Here is a 19,574-nt window from a genome sequence, read left to right as displayed (position 1 = left end):
TTGGCCTTACCTGCCCATAGATTTCTTTTACACGAAAGAATTTGCTCAATGATGTGCTGTAAGCCAAGGATTCACTCCGCACCAGGGCAGGATAGGACTCCATGATGCCCACCTGATCGTGATGAGATTTCTGGTATCTGTCCAGTAAAGTAAACAGGAATATAGTTTTCTATGTGATTCATGTGGTTTCCTATCGACAGCATACAAGTTACACATAGATATACTGGACATATAATGGTACGGCTGTTGTGATTGGATTTCCGCAGCTTCTGTGAGTGATTATATTTTATGTACATCTCTGTGGGATGTGTAGGCACTATATATAAAATACTAAACTTAATGCACACGAATTCTGGTTGAATTTACACCAAAAACTGTTGTGTCTGCCTCGTGTCAGGCAGCATCAAAGAGGGAGGGTGGGGGATGGCTTAGATAAAAGGTGGCACGTGACATCACCATACATCGTATGTAGAAAAGGGTCGGCACTGCTGGAATAGACGCGGTGCACGAGTCAGTGGGGAGACGTCCCAATACTTGCAATAAAGAAGGAAGGACCGGCACTCGCGATGATGATGAATGTTGCGTTTATTCAGTCACATATTAAGGACATATAGTGACGCGTTTCAGCACAACACGTGCTTTCTTCAGACTATACAATAAACTCCTATCACATCTCTTTTATACACAGAGAGAGGGAGGAGTAACAAAACAAAAGAGAAATAACATCATACTATGTAGCTCCACCCACCTCAGGGCTGACACAGGTGAAGTAATGAAAGGTGCAATAAACCAAAAAGGTCAATGTGAATACATTGATCACGCGGCCAAGTCAATGGGGCTAAGCTGCAATACCAAGCACTGCCACTATTTCATGGGCTGTGCTGTATGGTGACTGCCGCAGTTTACAGAAACAGCTGATCGGAGGGGGTCCCGGGAAGTTGACCCCCCCACTGATGTGATATTGAGGACCTATTGTGTGGACAGGTCATCAATATTATTTCCCGAATAACCCCTTTAAGTAAGCCGGGCAAGAGGTGGCTGAAAAGGGTCTTCACATATCTAGCAAATACAAGTCATAAAACAAAAAACTATATAGAAATATATATTTTATACCTTTTATTTATATGTACTGTAATTGAAAACTACAATAAAAAGATAAAAAAAATAAAATAAACATATCTAGCAAGATGTGCCCAATCTATCGCACGGATATTTCGTGCACCTTCTGCCCGTCTGGTCTAGTTTTAAACAGCTGACATTTAAAGGCTATTGACACCTTTGGGGCTATTTTTTTATGATTGCATTTTACTCATTTTGGGTTAAACTAATTTGTTTAATTGGTCTTTTTCTGACGGCTCGTGTGTAGCTCTGATCTCCTGACCTCATAAACAGTTATTTAAAGGGCTGAACCTGGACATCCCTCCATTTTCACCCCGGCAGCCCCCCTGACATGAGCATCGGAGCAGTTCATGCTCCGATGCTCTCTTTTGCCCTCCTAAAAAAAGGCATTTTTAGGAGTTCCGGTGACGAACCGGGGCTCTCCATGGGCCTGACAGGAACCCCGGTGATGTCACCGGCACTGATGGGCGGGATTTAGCTCTGCCCTAGCCAGTAAAACGGCTAGGGCAGAGCTAAAGCCCGCCCCTCGGAGCCGGTGACGTCACCGAACACACTGCCGGGCGGAAGTTACCGCCCGGCAGTCTATTATTGAAAACAAAAAAGCCAGTGCCCTGCGCGATTTAGCGCAGGGCACGGGAGCGCATCGGTGCATGAGATGCTCTGATGCTAGCCTCAGGGGGGCTGTCTGGGTGAAAAAAAGGGTATGTCCGGGTTCAGCTCTGAATCAAGACAACCCCTTTAAGCCATATTCTGATCAGTTTGATAAGAATTGAGCAAGAATACGTGTTAAAGAAGTCAGAAGATCAGAGATAAGAGGTACTCAAAGAAAACACTGCTTGCAAACAGACTGATTTTTAACCCTTGTAGCTCAGAAATGGCTGAACATTTAACATTTTTAACAAAACCAATTAAAAAAATTATTTTTTAGCCCAAAATGAGTAACGTGCAATAAAATAAAAAAAATGCCCCTGAAGGTGTACATAGCCTTTAAGGCAGTAATAATTAGTCTGCCAATATGTCAATTTCTTTTGTTGGGATCTTTCACTAAGAGCTCGTTCACACGACCGTTGGAGTCCCGTGCCCGTGCTGTGAACCGCAAATTGCGGTCCGCAGTGCATGGGCACCTTTCATGGGGATCGCAGACCCATTCACTTGAATGGGTCAGCCATCCCTCCGTTCCGCAAAAAGATAGAACTTGCTCTATCTTTTTGCAGTGCGGAGGCACGGAACCGAACTCTAGAAAGCACTCCTGTAGTGTTCCGTTCCAAGCTTCCGTTGCACATCTCCGGATTTGCGGACCCATTGAAATGAATAGGAATGACAACGGAATGGTGCCCATGTATTGCGGATCCGCAACACAGGAACTGGACACCAACGGTCATGTGAACGAGCCCTAATTTTTAGAGAGGAGAAATCATAAAGACAACTGCTATCTACGTTCTCTACTAGGGCACATGGACATAACAAAGCAAAGTCGCCTCTCTATAAACCAGAACGTAAAGACCTGCAAGAAAGGCACCCTACGGAAACTAAATATTTAGAACCTCTATAAAATATAGATATTCCCATATTACACAAAAAAAATGTAACAATACATTTAATACCTCTGTGTCTTAATATTAAATAATGTTATACATTTATAAATATATTTTTGTTTTATCATTTAAATATGTTAGAACTTTAATTTATATGTATGTATTCAACAAAGAAACAAGAGACAACATCCCAAAAAGGCTTGTAAAAAAAAATTAAAAAAAAATAAAAATAAAAAATAATAATAATAATAATAATAATAATAATAATAATAATAATATGAATCAAATAATAATGAATAATAATTGAAAATTTTTATAAAAAGAATATAAAAAAAATAAAAAATAATAGCTGCAAGACTCGCTCCCATTTCGGTGGGCACGGCTGATCCATGCATGACAAAGACAAACGTTCACCTGAAAGGCTTCCATGTAATACTAGATTGGCACTGCAGTAGATATCTCTTCTCTGGGTGGCATGGATTTCGGTTTTGGAATGTAACCTGCAGGCAGCTCTCATACATGCAGGTCCCAGACCCCACATGTGCAGATCTCCTACTGGACACCAACGCGTTTCTATCCCCGATTAATTGCTCTCATGCATGAAGACTGACCATTACATCAGTACCTACCCAGATCGGATATCAAGCAAAGCAGCCTGGGCCTTTCCCATAAGAAGCCGTAGCTGATCCTCGGTGCTCTCCTGCCGCAGCGTGTCCAGAATTATGTCCAGATCAGCTGCTTTTCTCTAAAAAGAAAATCCACGCCATTGATGCATATTACAGAATTAATCTTCCTACTAAATAAAACGTTAATTCAAAACCAAAGAGCAGCAAAGTTGCTATGTAAATGCACAGATTGGAGGCATCTAGTGTTACAGGGGAGGTCCGAACCTGGTTTTCTGCATCGTGCTTCTGACGGCAGACGTCCATGTTTGTTTGCAGCGTCTCTTCCTGTCGGGCGAGTCCGATTTGTAGGACATCCCACAAGTGAACAGGTTTTTTTGCAACTTTATATAATTTGTTAATATGTTCGGCCATTTTCTTTGACGCAGCTCCTAGAGATTCCTGAAATTCAAACAGAAGGTAATTGGTAAAATGATTAAACCAGTGAACAGGAGGCAGAACCATCGATGTTACACAGTCGGACGACTTACATTGAATAGCTGATGTTTTTTCTCACATTCCACCTCAAATTGTTCAATAAATGGGGCTTGTTCCTTGGCCAGAATAATCTCTGCCTCTTCCTTACTGCAAATGTTCATCTTTATTAACTGAGCCTGGAACAAAACACAAAACATATTCACCGACATGGTCTCATGTATTGGTTTAACCCTTCAATGTATAACGCCTTACATGTACGGCATTATGCGCATGTGATGGAGTGGGCTGCTGGGGTGACCCCGCTCCATATGTGGCGTGTGCCGGCTGTATAATGCAGCAGTCACCCGGCTGCAATGACGGGGAAACGGTAATCGCGCCAAAACCCACCATTTCACCCTTCAGATGACACGTTCAAAAGCAATTGCAGCATTTGCGAGGTAAGGTAGAGGGATGCGTCTCCCTCTGCCTTCTGATCGGAGCCACCACAGTGAAATCGCAGGCCTCCGATCGGTTACCATGACAGCCTGGGGCCTGCTGAGGCTTCTCAGGGCTGGCACGGCAACCTCCCTGCTAAACTGTGCATGAGGCACAGCTCAGCAGGGAGCGTGTCAGAATCCCATTCACCCTAACAGATCTCTGTTAGGGTGAACAGAACAAGGGTGCTAAAAGTTATTAAATAAAAAGTGAAAAAATATGCATATGAAGTCAATCACCTCTAATGGTGGCTTCAGGCGACCAGAATTATATCATTTATAAGTCTTTCCTATACAGATACATTATGCAATTAATAATAGGATTCTAGACCTAGAAGCAAAATGACGGGCATTCATTTCAGGTCCAAATAGTAAGCTCACTATTCCTTATGGAGTTCAGATATTTTAGACCAAGTTTTCTCCTAGATGCACCGCATACAGTACTTTCAGGAGAAAATTCTGTCCGATACATGTTCGTTCTGTTATGCTCATGTCTCTGCAGATGGATTTCCATTTTTTAAAGAAACTATGTTTTTTTTTTCCCTTTTTTATTTAATGTATCTATTCTCTCCATTAGATTTCCATTTTGATAACTATTAACAGTTATGCCAGGAAAATGAGGAGGGGTTATAAGGTACCTGCCACCTGCTTATCCAAACGGAAATCGCACAGAACCACTTACCTTGCTCATGTCCGACTTTGCTACACATCTCTGGATCACATCTGACTGAAGGTCACAGAGTTTGTCTAAGGATTGTGAACCTAAACAGTCTGCAAAAACACAATGGAGGAAGAAAATACAGATCAGTGCGGTCCTGTATATTCATCAGTAAACTTGTCATATGCACATAAAGAAAATGCCGTAAGGCTACTTTCACACTAGCGTTAATATTTAACGGTATTGAGATCCGTCATAGGGTCTCAATACCAGAAATAAACGCTTCCGTTTTGTCTCCATTCATTGTCAATGGGGACAAAACGTAACTGAACAGAACGGAGCGCTCCAAAATGCATTCCGTTCCATTCTCATACCGGAGAGCAGCGTGCTGCGGTTTGCTTTCCATCCTGGGATGCGGAGCAAGACGAATCCGTCATGACCCACAATGCAAGTCAATGGGGACAGTTTTCTCTGACACAATAGAAAACGGATCCGTCCCCCCATTGACTTTCAATGGAGTTCATGACGGATCCGTCTTGGCTATGTTACAGATAATACAAACGGATCCGTCTTGGCAATGTTAAAGATAATACAACCGGATCCGTTCTGAACGGATGCAAATGGCTGTATTATCAGTAACGGAAGCGTTTTTGCTGAACCCTGCCGGATCCAGCAAAAACCCTACTGTGAAAGTAGCCTAATATACTGGATTCAATGACGCTGCATAAAAAGAAGTGAATCTCAGTAACGGTAAATCTCTGTAAATCTAACACAAAATGTGTTGTAATTTAGGATACATAGTCCTGTTGTCAGCCGACCCTTAGATAATAAAGACTTGCAGTTTATGCATTTCCTTAGTATAAACCTTATTAAAATCCTGACCTTTAAAGGATAACTGTCACATATTATTATTTTTTTTGCTAAAAAGTGTAGGGCAAGTGATAGGTAACAATTTTGCAATATACTTTATTTAGCAAAAACGTTTATTTTTGGTAGAAAACTGGGGCTGAAATGACCCTTAGCAGCACTCTTCAAAAGAGCGTTGCTAAGGGCCATCCGTCTCCGATTAGAAAAGACGCGCTGTGCAGACGCTGTGCTTCCCTGGGAGACAGAAGGCTGGGCACAGGAGTCTTAGGAGTTAAAATTACATTTATATCCCCCCTTTCTATGCAATCTAATGCTCCGTTACATTCGCTGACCTGCGATCCCTGTGATAATAATTCATGAAGCAGCAGCAGCCGGCTCACTGCGCACAGTGCTTCTACTTCATAAATTATTATCACAGGGATCGCAGGTCAGTGAATGTAACGGAGCATTCGATTGCATTATACAATGATGCCACTTACCTATCTGCTTGTTTAGAGCCAGGAGAGAATTGTGCCATTCAGTCACGGCGGACTTGGTGCAAGTTGGAGGGCCAAAGTCACTGTGAAAATCAATTTTTGCTTAGAATAACTACTCCAGCGACTGTAGCTGATGTATAGATGGTAGAAACAAATTAAAGTATGTTCACTGTGGGGTCTGACTAGTGGGATGCCAACCAATCTCATGAATGTGGGTCCCAGAGTCCCCTGTGTGAATGGCACGGTAGCGCACATGGGTGACCACTGCTCCATTCACTGAGTACCATGCTCTGAGAAGTGAATGGAGCGGTGGTCATGCATGCGCAGTGGACCCTATTCTCATGATCGTACAATCAGAAGCTACAACATCCCAGCACTGTTAGGCTATTGCCCCTCTGGTACCTGACTGAGCAGAGAAGCTGGAGTCTCTTCTCACTGAGCGGTTTACAGAGATCCATTAGAAGATCAGCTTCAGTTTTCATTCTTCCTGGAACGTCATCTATTTCACGTTCTACAAACTCTCTGTGAAATACAAAGTTACACCCTGGAATCTGGAATAAAGGGCCCGTATTCCACGCTATGTTTCTACACAATTCACCTGAATTCCTGAACGATCATTTCCTTTTGATGGTTTTTCCAGGCCTTTATCAGATCTTGCCACCGGAGGCGCTGCAATCCTTCCCTTTTCAGTTCAGCTTCCATGAGGTTAAGTGAAAGTTTGGAGACAGCTCGGTGGTTGGCTAATATGGCCTGATTTATCATCTAGGAGAAGCGGGATACAAATCATGTATGGACTGTATGCGCTGTGATGGAAGTTACTGGAGGGTGGGTGGACAAGTAGCCTAACTATTAGGCCGAATGCACGCCGTGAGCGGTCCGTGGTTTCCCAGTCTGGATTCCTGCTGAGAGCAGGAGCGCACGGCGTCATTGGTTGCTATGACGCCGTGCGCTTCATGCCGCCGCTGCACTACAGTAATACACTGGTATGATCTATACGAGTGTATTACTGTAGCGCAGCGGCGGCATGAAGCGCACGGCGTCATAGCAACCAATGACGCCGTGCGCTCCTGCTCTCAGCAGGAATCCAGGCCAGGATACCACGGACCGCTCACGGCTGTGGAACACGGCCGTGTGCATTCGGCCTTAGCTAAATGTGAGGTATGTGAATGTAAGCAATGTCTGCATAGAATGAGAACATGTAAAGTGGGAGAAGATTAGAGACCTCATTGGCCGGGCTGTTCCTGGGATTGTCCAGCTCTTTGCATTTAATCATACTAATCTGTACCCTGACGCTCTGTTCCAGATTCCATCGTTCCTTTCAGCGACCTATTGGACCGCGTCCTGTAAACTTCCAGATTGACAGAGTCACATGCACCGCTGCAGCCAATCACTGGCCTCAGCAGTTATGTGTCCTCAGGTGACACGACGCAGCAGTGAAAAGCCACTTGGAGATACATTACCGCTGAGAACCTGTCATTAGCTGCAGCGGAACATGTGACCATGTCCGTCCGGAAATTTACAGGGCTAGGACTGGAGGACCAGTGAAGGGCGAGTATGTTTTTTTTTTGGTATGGCACAGTTATGTTAACGAAATTCCTGCGATCGATCTTGCTTCCAAAATACCCCATTTACATGTATGGAACCGATTTTGTAGTAGATTTTGCAATACATCTGCTGCGCGTGAATATCCCCTCAAAGCTTCAGCACGACTTACCATGGCTTCCTTATGTATAAATCTATGGACATCAGATGGCATGAGAAAGCAAATGTCTGTTAACTGAACAGCGAATTTCCTCAGCACTTCTGCAATCTACAAAGAAGAAGAAGTGACATCATTAATGGGGTGGGGGCACAACCAGTACAGAAATGTGGGTGGCAATTCAAAACGCCTGCATTAGGGGCCTTTACTGCGTAACACATGGTGGGTGTCATTTTTACAGGATGCCTCTGTATAGAATAGGGTCTTTGCCTATAATATTCTGTACAGCAGAAAAGAATAGGTATACTGACATCTACTGGCCTAAAAGAGACTAAAAGGACAACCGTCACCTGAACGGGGCCCTATGGATACGTTTGATGCATAGGTTGACAGCTTTTCCAATGCAAATCTACAATGCACTTTTACAGAAGTGGTTTTGAACACGTGTGGGTTCCCATCTGGCGGATAAGACTGACGGAATTCACTGTATCCGGCGAGCATGCCAACTTTTGGCAGGACAAAGAATAAAATATAATACTACACGCAGCATTTCTTGTCTGGCCAAAAGTGTCCCGATCCCTGCCGGATCCCACTGAAGTGATTAGGGATACGGTGGTGGCTATGCCGGATACGGTAAACTCCTTCGCCGGAATTTACACGGCCTTAGAAGGGTATTTTTAAGCTGATTGATTTTGTTTTACTTGATTTACTATGTAACTTTATTCTGGATGCAGTTAGGACTCCAGCTGAAGTGTTGGTTTTATGTGTCACTGTAAGACACGGGCCAGTTTTCCGCGCGGGTGCAATGCGTGAGGTGAACGCATTGCACCAGCACTGAATCCGGACCCCATTCACTTCAATGGGGCTGTGCAGATGAGCGGCGATTTTCATGCATCGTTTGTGCTTTGCGTGAAAATCGCAGCATGCTCTATATTCTGCATTTTTCAAGCAACGCGGGCCCCGTGGAAATGAATGGGGATGCGTGAAAATCGCAAGCAAGTGCGGATGCGGTTCGATTTTCACGCATGGTTGTTAGGAGATGATAGGGATGAGCAACCCCGGACCCCATTAAAGTAAATTCACTGTATTATTTTCCCTTGTAACATGGTTATAAGGGAAAATAACAGCATTCTTAATACAGAAGAAGATCCTTCTATCATCATTCAGCAGGACCTGCGCTGACGTCACCACGTGGTGAGCGCGATTACATCAAAGGTCTTTTTGCAGGTTCTGAAAGAAGAAGAAGAAGAAAGAAGACGATGCCGGCTGCGCGATCAAGTGGATGAGGAGAGCAATTTTTTTTTATTTTTTACCCCTCAATCGACATTTTAGTAAGCAGTCTGTATTACGAATGCTATTATTTTCTATTATAATCATGTTATAAGGGAAAATAATAAAATCTACAAAACTCCGAACCCAAACCCGAACTTTAGTGAAGAAGTCCAGGTTCGGGGGTCTGGGTACCACATTCAGTTTTTTATCACGTGCATGCAAAACGCATTGCACCCGCGTGATAAAGACTGAACAACGCAATCGCAGCCAAAACTGACTGAAATTGCCTGCGCACCTGCGCGGGTTTCCCGCAATGCGAACGCGGCGCAAATCCGGGACGCCCATGTGAAAGAGGCCTAAGACTACAATAAAGGAACCATTTTTATTTTTTACTATTATTATCTATCGTGTTCTGTTCATCTTGTGGGCTCGGTAAAAGGGCCCTTTGGTAGTCAACATGCTCTTACTGTATGGGCCTATAAGAATGGAATAAATGCCATGATCCAGGCAGAAGTTTTGGGTCGTTCCTTTTTCACGTCTGTAAAAGTTATTAATGTCAGATTGGTCACTGGAGAAATCTACGCGGCTCCTTAGGTCTTCAGGCTTATCTTGCCAAGGCCTGAAGGATCTCAACCTACCCGATCAGTTCGTCTTTCCTCCACTTCCAGCAAAGTCCTTTCTGTGTCTCTTATGTGCCGTCTCCGGTGACCAGACTCCTCCACCACCTGCGCCCAGAGTTCATTCAGAGCCTACAGAGAGACAAAAAGACAAGTCTATATCCAGAGGAGAAGAATTCAGAGCAACACCAAGTGCTTCTCAGTGATTACTACTACTTATTTTGATAGGTCTGCTAGCTGTCAGTGAATAGAACAGTAAACGTCTAAGGCTACTTTCACACTCGCGTTTGGTGCGGATCAGTCATGGATCTGCACAGACGGATCCGTTCAGATCATACAACCGTCTGCATCTGTTCAGAACGGATCCGTTTGTATTATCTCTAACATAGCCAAGACGGATCCGTCTTGAACACCATTGAAAGTCAATGGAGGACGGATCCGTTTTCTATTGTGCCAGATTATGTCCTAGAAAACGTCACCATTGACTTACAATGTGTGTCAGAACGGATACGTTTGGCTCAGTTTCGTCAGACGGACACCAAAACGCTGAGAGCGGCCTCCAGAGCGGAATGGAGACGGAACGGAGGCAAACTGATGCATTCTGAACGGATCCTTATCCATTCAGAATGCACTGGGGCTGAACTGATCCCTTTGGACCGCTGAGCCCTGAACGGATCTCGGAAACTGAAAGCAAAAACGTGAGTGTGAAAGTAGCCTAATATCAAGAGGATGCAAAACCGTCTTGATCACGTCCAACGGACACAACTTCAGACTCTATTGACTGTAACAAGCCTTGTACATACAGTACAGACCAAAAGTTTGGACACACCTTCTCATTCAAAGAGTTTTCTTTATTTTCATGACTATGAAGGCATCAAAACTATGAATTAACACATGTGGAATTATATACATAACAAACAAGTGTGAAACAACTGAAAATATGTCATATTCTAGGTTCTTCAAAGTAGCCACCTTTTGCTTTGATTACTGCTTTGCACACTCTTGGCATTCTCTTGATGAGCTTCAAGAGGTAGTCCCCTGAAATGGTCTTCCCTTCACAGGTGTGCCCTGTCAGGTTTAATAAGTGGGATTTCTTGCCCTATAAATGGGGTTGGGACCATCAGTGGCGTTGAGGAGAAGTCAGGTGGATACACAGCTGATAGTCCTACTGAATAGACTGTTAGAATTTGTATTATGGCAAGAAAAAAGCAGCTAAGTAAAGAAAAACGAGTGGCCATCATTACTTTAAGAAATGAAGGTCAGTCAGTCAGCCGAAAAATTGGGAAAATTTTGAAAGTAAGGGCTATTTGACCATGAAGGAGAGTGATGGGGTGCTGCGCCAGATGACCTGGCCTCCACAGTCACTGGACCTGAACCCAATCGAGATGGTTTGGGGTGAGCTGGACCGCAGAGTGAAGGCAAAAGGGCCAACAAGTGCTAAGCATCTCTGGGAACTCCTTCAAGACTGTTGGAAGACCATTTCAGGGGACTACCTCTTGAAGCTCATCAAGAGAATGCCAAGAGTGTGCAAAGCAGTAATCAAAGCAAAAGGTGGCTACTTTGAAGAACCTAGAATATGACATATTTTCAGTTGTTTCACACTTGTTTGTTATGTATATAATTCCACATATGTTAATTCGTAGTTTTGATGCCTTCATAGTCATGAAAATAAAGAAAACTCTTTGAATGAGAAGGTGTGTCCAAACTTTTGGTCTGTACTGTATGTCAGATGTAAATGATCAGGATGGATTATCAGCCTCTGGATGTAAGACTATTGGCAGCAAACAGAGCTATTGAAAATGGGGAGAAATATACATGCAAATTGTAAACAGAAAGCTGTAGAATGTTCTATTACACATTGATTACGTTTTATGTACAGACTGAATGCCCGATTTATCCTGGACAGTACAACTCACTCATGGGCGGTGTATATGCGAGATCTACATCATAATGCATACTTCTGACATGTGACAATGTATACGTCACCCATAGGCTATCAAGCTAAATAATGTATACCTTGAGAAATGTCTCTGCGTCTAATCATGCGGCAGACTGCGCTGTTCCACCAAGTAGATGGAAGGCAAACCAACTTACCAGATCGATGGTGTAGGTGGTCTCTGGGGGGCCCTGGATACATCAGACATATACAGTTGTACTGCAGCATGAGCGTAAACTAGGGACAATCTAAAGCATCACTTGGACACTAATCCACCCCGAATCACCTATCAGACCTATGACGTGAGACACTTACGGTCAGCGTGAAGCCTGCGTTCCTGTCTTCATACTTTTGGAATATCAGTTCTGTCTTTTTATCGGACTCGCAGATCTTCCCCTGGAGACTCTTTCCGGCCTCCATGACCAAGGTCTCCATTTCCTGATGGGAAAGAAATGAAAGATGATGAAAAAGCAGGACTGTCTGGGGCATAGCCAGAGCCAGCGGCGGCCTCTGCCTGACCTTACTAATGTCTGCCAGTTCCTTCTGCAGGGCGCCCATGGCTGCATCGTGCCGCTCTTGCCTATGGGAGGTGATCCGCTGCAGGATGTCACTGTCCGTCTTCTCGGGAACTGAAAAATATCCGAAAACATAAACCTAAACAGAGCACAATTAATGGCTGCAAGCTTGGTGTGAAGCCCAACGGTAAAAGGGTCTACAACAAGGCTGAAGGCGGCTAGAAATCTTCTGTAATGTGTCTGGAACATAAGGGTGAAGAACGCAACCAAAGAATCTCAGCAGTTGGTGTGCCCCCTTCCAGTCAGGGAACTGTAGCCCCCACAGACCCCCCCATCAGCGAGACACCCATACAGATGCCATAGCTGAAGAGACGACCAACGCTTAGGCCTCCTTTGGTCTGTGTCTGACCTGCATATTTTGTGGACCCATTCATTTCTGTGGGTCTGCAAAAAAATATAAAAAGACGGATAGCACACGGATGTCTCGCGAAAATTACGGGATGCGCACAGAGTGAATTTGTGGATTGTAAATCTTATATGGGCGTGTGCACAAGGACTTACACAGGCAGAGCAGCAGAATTCTGCTATAGCCATTTCTAGAACCCCTTGGTGACATGCCTGTAAATGCACTGCATGGAGATGGTGGAGGCACAGGAGCTGGACCAGCACCGTACACAGCTGGCATTCTGCTGCAATGAATGAGCCCCACTATTTAACCCCTGAAATGCCACCATCAATCACAACCACATCATATACAGTAGCTAGTTCCTTCTGTCACCCCTTAAATAAGACTAAAAGGGTGACGATGGGTTCCCATGGTATCTGGCGGCCTAAAGAAGGCCTCCACGTCTGCCCTCTGCATATGCCAGAGACAATGTAATATGGAATCAATTAATGAGAATAATATCAAATCTGCGGGGGTCCGACTCGCTGCACCGCCACCAATCAGCTGCTTAGAAGGGATGCAGCGCTCCTGTGACCGTTTTGGCCTCCTCAGAGCTTACCAATCATTGTGCAGTCCATTGTATAGCGGCTGTGCTTGGTATTACCGCCCAGGCCCATTCACTTGAATGGGGCTGAGCTGTGCCTAGGCCTGTGATGGGTAACCGCCGCACTCCAGCTGTGGTAAAACTACAACTCCCATGATGCACACTTGCTTGGCTGTTCTAAGAACTCCATAGAAGTTAATGGAGCATGCTGGGAGTCGTAGTTTCACCACAGCTGTGGTGCCAGAGGTTATCCATCACATGCCTAGGCCGCAGCACTCACTGGAGCACCGCAGCCTCTTCACACTGCAGTTTGGTGGGGTGCAGAGAGTCAGACCCCACCAATCAGATACCATGACCTGTTCTGAGGATAGGACATCAACCACTTGAAGGAGGCAGGGTTAAGTCCTCCAAAATGTAAAATAAAAAAAAGAAGTTCACAAATCCAAAAAGCCCCCCCCCCCAAAAAAAGCACAAAATTAATAAAAACAAACCCCTTACAAAATGTGGAAAATGAAGAAGTTATGGCTCTCGGACTGAAAGAACAAATCTATTACATCCCTCACCGATGACATCACACAGGCCGCGCACTTCCCGAGCTGCGGCCAATTCTTCGCTTTCCTGCGTTTTCTTCAGAGCTGCTGCTGTTTTATTCCTGAAAGAGAAGGAAGAGAAGAGGAGCTTACACCAAAGCCGCGGCACCCTCAGGTCACACCGCACACCATACTCACCTGTACACAGCCGGATTCTCGGTGAAGCCGCGGCACCCTCAGGTCACACCGCACACCATACTCACCGGTACACAGCCGGATTCTCGGTGAAGCCGCGGCACCCTCAGGTCACACCGCACACCATACTCACCGGTACACAGCCGGATTCTCGGTGAAGCCGCGGCACCCTCAGGACACACCGCACACCATACTCACCGGTACACAGCCGGATTCTCGGTGAAGCCGCGGCACCCTCAGGTCACACCGCACACCATACTCACCGGTACACAGCCGGATTCTCGGTGAAGCCGCGGCACCCTCAGGTCCCACCGCACACCATACTCACCGGTACACAGCCCGATTCTCGGTGAAGCCGCGGCACCCTCAGGTCCCACCGCACACCATACTCACCTGTACACAGCCGGATTCTCGGTGAAGCCGCGGCACCCTCAGGTCCCACCGCACACCATACTCACCGGTACACAGCCGGATTCTCGGTGAAGTCGACGCACCCTCAGGTCCCACCGCACACCATACTCACCGGTACACAGCCGGATTCTCGGTGAAGCCGACGCACCCTCAGGTCACACCGCACACCATACTCACCGGTACACAGCCGGATTCTCGGTGAAGCCGCCGAACCCTCAGGTCACACCGCACACCATACTCACCGGTACACAGCCGGATTCTCGGTGAAGCCGCGACACCCTCAGGTCACACCGCACACCATACTCACCGGTACACAGCCGGATTCTCGGTGAAGCCGCCGCACCCTCAGGTCACACCGCACACCATACTCACCGGTACACAGCCGGATTCTCGGTGAAGCCGCCGCACCCTCAGGTCACACCGCACACCATACTCACCGGTACACAGCCGGATTCTCGGTGAAGCCGCGACACCCTCAGGTCACACCGCACACCATACTCACCAGTACACAGCCGGATTCTCGGTGAAGCCGCCGCACCCTCAGGTCACACCGCACACCATACTCACCGGTACACAGCCGGATTCTCGGTGAAGCCGTCGTAGGGCATGCTGTCCACCCACCGGCGCTGGCGAGGGGATAACAGCCCAGCAGAGCGGGTGTCCTCATGACGGACAAAGGGGATCTTTCCGCTCTCCAACCCTCCTACAAGCGGGGCCCCCCGAGCCCGCGACTCTCCAAGGGACCGCACGAGCTGCACCTGTATCATCAGGGCAAAGGGTTAACAAGCAAATCCTCTAATGCACACTGTGCCAAATGTAGCTGCCAGGGAGTCACCGGTGATGTAAGCTATAGTGGGGGTAGTAGTTACCAGCTGGGACTCTCCTCACCTCTGCATCGAAGATCTGTCTGTAGACCTTACCGCTAGGAACGACATGTACCGCCCCGACCAGAGCCATAGCGCCACCTCATATACACCAGAGCGGGTCACCGGTCATCTGCCACCATCTTGGAAATATAAAGACACAAAGTACAGTGACAGTGACGCTCTCCTCACCCAGAACCTCATCAATATAAAGATGTCCTTCTAGGATGAAGATACAAGGCGACCGGAGAAAGTGCGAACCCCGAACTGCGGGCACCGGAACACTATCGCTTCCCTATGTACCTCAGATCTGACTTGGTGCATAGCATTTTGATCAGACCCTGTAAATGCTCCGCCCAGAGAGTCATTGTAATCCTTGGCTCCGCCCCAGAGAGTCCTTGTAATCCTTAGCTCCGCCCAGCGAGTCCTTGTAATCCTTGGCTCCGCCCCAGAGACTCCTTGCAATCCTTGGCTCCGCCCAGTGCGTTTCCTGTGAGTGGCGGCTCCTCTACTCTAAAGTGCATTTTAATGGGTTTACTTCAGCTGTTCCATCCAGTTCATTCCTATGAGCATTAGCTCCCCCTTGTTTAACCCCGAGAGCTACAGCTCCGCCCCCTGCTGCCCTATGGGCTACATCTGTGGCTCTGCCCAGTGCACTCTGCTCACTACAACTATAGCACCACCCAGGGAAGATTTACTGCCCAGTTACAGCTCTGCCCAGTGCAGAATAGCCTCTCAGTTATAGCTCCGCCCAGTGCAGATGCACCTGTCAGCTATGGCTCCGCCCAGTGCAGATGCACCTGTCAGTTACGGCTCCGCCCAGTGCAGATGCACCTGTCAGCTACGGCTCCGCCCAGTGCAGATGCACCTGTCAGCTACGGCTCCGCCCAGTGCAGATGCACCTGTCAGCTACGGCTACGCCCAGTGCAGATGCACCTGTCAGCTATGGCTCCGCCCAGTGCAGATGCACCTGTCAGCTACGGCTCCGCCCAGTGCAGATGCACCTGTCAGCTACGGCTCCGCCCAGTGCAGATGCACCTGTCAGCTATGGCTCCGCCCAGTGCAGATGCACCTGTCAGCTACGGCTCCGCCCAGTGCAGATGCACCTGTCAGCTATGGCTCCGCACAGTGCAGATGCACCTGTCAGCTACGGCTCCGCCCAGTGCAGATGCACCTGTCAGCTACGGCTCCGCCCAGTGCAGATGCACCTGTCAGCTACGGCTCCGCCCAGTGCAGATGCACCTGTCAGCTACAGCTCCGCCCAGTGCAGATGCACCTGTCAGCTACGGCTCCGCCCAGTGCAGATGCACCTGTCAGCTACGGCTCCGCCCAGTGCAGATGCACCTCTCAGTTATAGCTCCGCCCAGTGCAGAGGCACCTGTCAGCTACGGCTCCGCCCAGTGCAGATGCCCCTGTCAGCTACGGCTCCGCCCAGTGCAGATGCCCCTGTCAGCTACGGCTCCGCCCAGTGCAGATGCCCCTGTCAGCTACGGCTCCGCCCAGTGCAGATGCCCCTGTCAGCTACGGCTCCGCCCAGTGCAGATGCCCCTGTCAGCTACGGCTCCGCCCAGTGCAGATGCCCCTGTCAGCTACGGCTCCGCCCAGTGCAGATGCCCCTGTCAGCTACGGCTCCGCCCAGTGCAGATGCCCCTGTCAGCTACGGCTCCGCCCAGTGCAGATGCACCTGTCAGCTACGGCTCCGCCCAGTGCAGATGCCCCTGTCAGCTACGGCTCCGCCCAGTGCAGATGCCCCTGTCAGCTACGGCTCCGCCCAGTGCAGATGCCCCTGTCAGCTACGGCTCCGCCCAGTGCAGATGCCCCTGTCAGCTACGGCTCCGCCCAGTGCAGATGCCCCTGTCAGCTACGGCTCCGCCCAGTGCAGATGCCCCTGTCAGCTACGGCTCCGCCCAGTGCAGATGCCCCTGTCAGCTACGGCTCCGCCCAGTGCAGATGCCCCTGTCAGCTACGGCTCCGCCCCGTGCAGATGCCCCTGTCAGCTACGGCTCCGCCCAGTGCAGATGCCCCTGTCAGCTACGGCTCCGCCCAGTGCAGATGCCCCTGTCAGCTACGGCTCCGCCCAGTGCAGATGCCACTGTCAGCTACGGCTCCGCCCAGTGCAGATGCCACTGTCAGCTACGGCTCCGCCCAGTGCAGATGCACCTGTCAGCTATGGCTCCGCCCCATACAGTATTTTGAGAAAATATCTGTTGCCCCAACAGACAGGAAGGAACAGAGATTTGTGTCATGGGACTTTTGGTCTGACATACAGATGACTGGAACTAGTGGGCCACCTCCCCCCACAGAACACAGGTGGTGGGGGGGATGAGAACAAGCACCGCCCCTCACCTGACCCAGCACCGCCCCTCATCTGAGCCCCGGACCCCGCACTGTCCCTTACCTGAGCCCCGGACCCCGCACTGTCCCTCACCTGAGCCCCGGACTCGGCACCGTCCCTCACCTTAGCCCCGGACCCGGCACCGTCCTTCACTCGAGCCCCGGCACCGTCCCTCACCCGAGCCCCGGACCCATCACCGTCCCTCACCTGAGCCCCGGACCCGGCAACGTCCCTCACCTGAGCCCCGGACCCAGCACCGTCCCTCACCTTAGCCCCGGACCCAGCACCGTCCCTCACCTGAGCCCCGGACCCGGCACCGTCCCTCACCCGAGCCCCGGACCCAGCACCGTCCCTCACCTTAGCCCCGGACCCGGCACCGTCCTTCACCCGAGCCCCGGCACCGTCCCTCACCCGAGCCCCGGACCCAGCACCGTCCCTCACCTGACCCAGCACCGTCCCTCACCTGACCACGCACCGTCCCTCACCTGAGCCCCGGACCCAGCACCGTCCCTCACCTTAGCCCCGGACCCGGCACCGTCCTTCACCCGAGCCCCGGCACCGTCCCTCACCCGAGCCCCGGACCCAGCACCGTCCCTCACCTGACCCCGCACCGTCCCTCACCTGACCCCGCACCGTCCCTCACCGGAGCCCCGGACCCCGCACCTGAGCCCCGGACCCCGCACCGTCCCTCACCTGAGCCCCGGACCCCGCACCGTCCCTCACCCGAGCCCCGGACCCGGCAACGTCCCTCACCCGAGCCCCGGACCCCGCACCGTCCCTCACCCGAGCCCCGGACCCCGCACCGTCCCTCACCCGAGCCCCGGACCCCGCACCGTCCCTCACCCGAGCCCCGGACCCGGCACCGTCCCTCACCCGAGCCCCGGACTCGGCACCGTCCCTCACCCGAGCCCCGGACCCGGCAACGTCCCTCACCCGAGCCCCGGACCCGGCAACGTCCCTCACCCGAGCCCCAGCAACGTCCCTCACCTGAGCCCCGGACCCCGCACCGTCCCTCACCTGAGCCCCGGACCCCGCACCGTCCCTCACCTGACCCCCGGACCCGGCACCGTCCATCACCTGAGCCCCGGACCCGGCACCGTCCCTCACCTGAGCCCCGGACCCGGCACCGTCCATCACCTGAGCCCCGGACCCGGCACCGTCCCTCACCTGAGCCCCGGACCCGGCACCGTACATCACCTGAGCCCCGGACCCGGCACCGTCCCTCACCTGAGCCCCGGACCCGGCAACGTCCCTCACCTGAGCCCCGGACCCGGCACCGTCCCTCACCTGAGCCCCGGACCCGGCACCGTCCCTCACCTGAGCCCCGGACCCGGCGGCACCGTCCCTCACAGTGCGGCGGGGAAGCTTGATGTAACCACGGCAACGAGACGGAAACATCGCGGGAGTTGCGCCTGGCCGAGAACTCTGATATTTACATAAAGGGGCCGGCAGAGACTTAGGGGCGGAGTTAAGTAGCGCGACATAGATGTGCGGTGCCAGTATGTCAGAGCGCTCTCTAGTGGACACTGGGCGTTTTGAATAGTGACAGCAATGGTGCTGTTTATTGCTGAGCTTTGCCCAGTACAGGGTGACTGACCCTCAGCTGACTCCTCAGAACACGCTGGGTGTCAAGGGACTTGCGACTATTGTAGTCCTAATAAAAATTTTTTACAAGTACCTTCTTTTTTGACATTTAGTCACACATTCCGTTTTACGCCATTTTTGTCAGTTGAGTGTTGGCATAAAAAGCCGCTCTTAGTAAATAACGCCCCGCGGACCCTGAAGGGAGTGGGTTTCAGTGCGGAATCTGCGCTCAAATCTCCTCTTTTTGTTTATAATGAGAGGCCGCGCCGCGGATCATACGGCGGAGGGTTTATGACGGTTTTTACAGGTCCATATTTGGAGCGGACCCTATAAGTGCATATGTACTTATAGCGTGTGTACGTACATGTAACTGTGTGGTATGTATGTACTTATAGCGTGT

At 49.7% G+C, this 19,574-nt stretch overlaps 1 protein-coding gene across 2 annotated transcripts in view; it reads right to left on the bottom strand.

Moving 5' to 3' along the window:
- Positions 1-18,983, bottom strand: part of CCDC180 (coiled-coil domain containing 180) — a 39,559-nt gene extending 20,576 nt beyond the window's left edge. For both annotated transcript variants that reach the window (XR_005773958.1, XM_040405875.1), the window contains exons 1-16: positions 18,908-18,983; positions 15,281-15,398; positions 14,960-15,150; positions 13,820-13,908; positions 12,272-12,381; positions 12,068-12,190; positions 9,838-9,948; positions 7,943-8,038; positions 6,827-6,990; positions 6,631-6,750; positions 6,232-6,311; positions 4,910-4,998; positions 3,808-3,930; positions 3,545-3,718; positions 3,284-3,399; positions 11-137 (exon numbers count right to left, since the gene is read on the bottom strand). Coding sequence is in view for 1 of the 2 variants with exons in the window: in XM_040405875.1 (XP_040261809.1) it covers positions 11-137; positions 3,284-3,399; positions 3,545-3,718; positions 3,808-3,930; positions 4,910-4,998; positions 6,232-6,311; positions 6,631-6,750; positions 6,827-6,990; positions 7,943-8,038; positions 9,838-9,948; positions 12,068-12,190; positions 12,272-12,381; positions 13,820-13,908; positions 14,960-15,150; positions 15,281-15,349 (1,782 nt within the window). In the remaining variant the exon portion in view is untranslated. The remainder of the gene's footprint in view (positions 1-10; positions 138-3,283; positions 3,400-3,544; positions 3,719-3,807; positions 3,931-4,909; positions 4,999-6,231; positions 6,312-6,630; positions 6,751-6,826; positions 6,991-7,942; positions 8,039-9,837; positions 9,949-12,067; positions 12,191-12,271; positions 12,382-13,819; positions 13,909-14,959; positions 15,151-15,280; positions 15,399-18,907) is intronic.
- Between the last annotated feature and the right edge of the window lie 591 nt (positions 18,984-19,574).

This window comes from Bufo bufo, chromosome 8 (assembly GCF_905171765.1).
Source record: "Bufo bufo chromosome 8, aBufBuf1.1, whole genome shotgun sequence".
Lineage (NCBI taxonomy): Eukaryota > Metazoa > Chordata > Amphibia > Anura > Bufonidae > Bufo > Bufo bufo.
The sequence above is the reverse complement of the archived record's forward strand: the minus strand, read 5'-3'. Positions and strand labels throughout refer to the sequence as shown.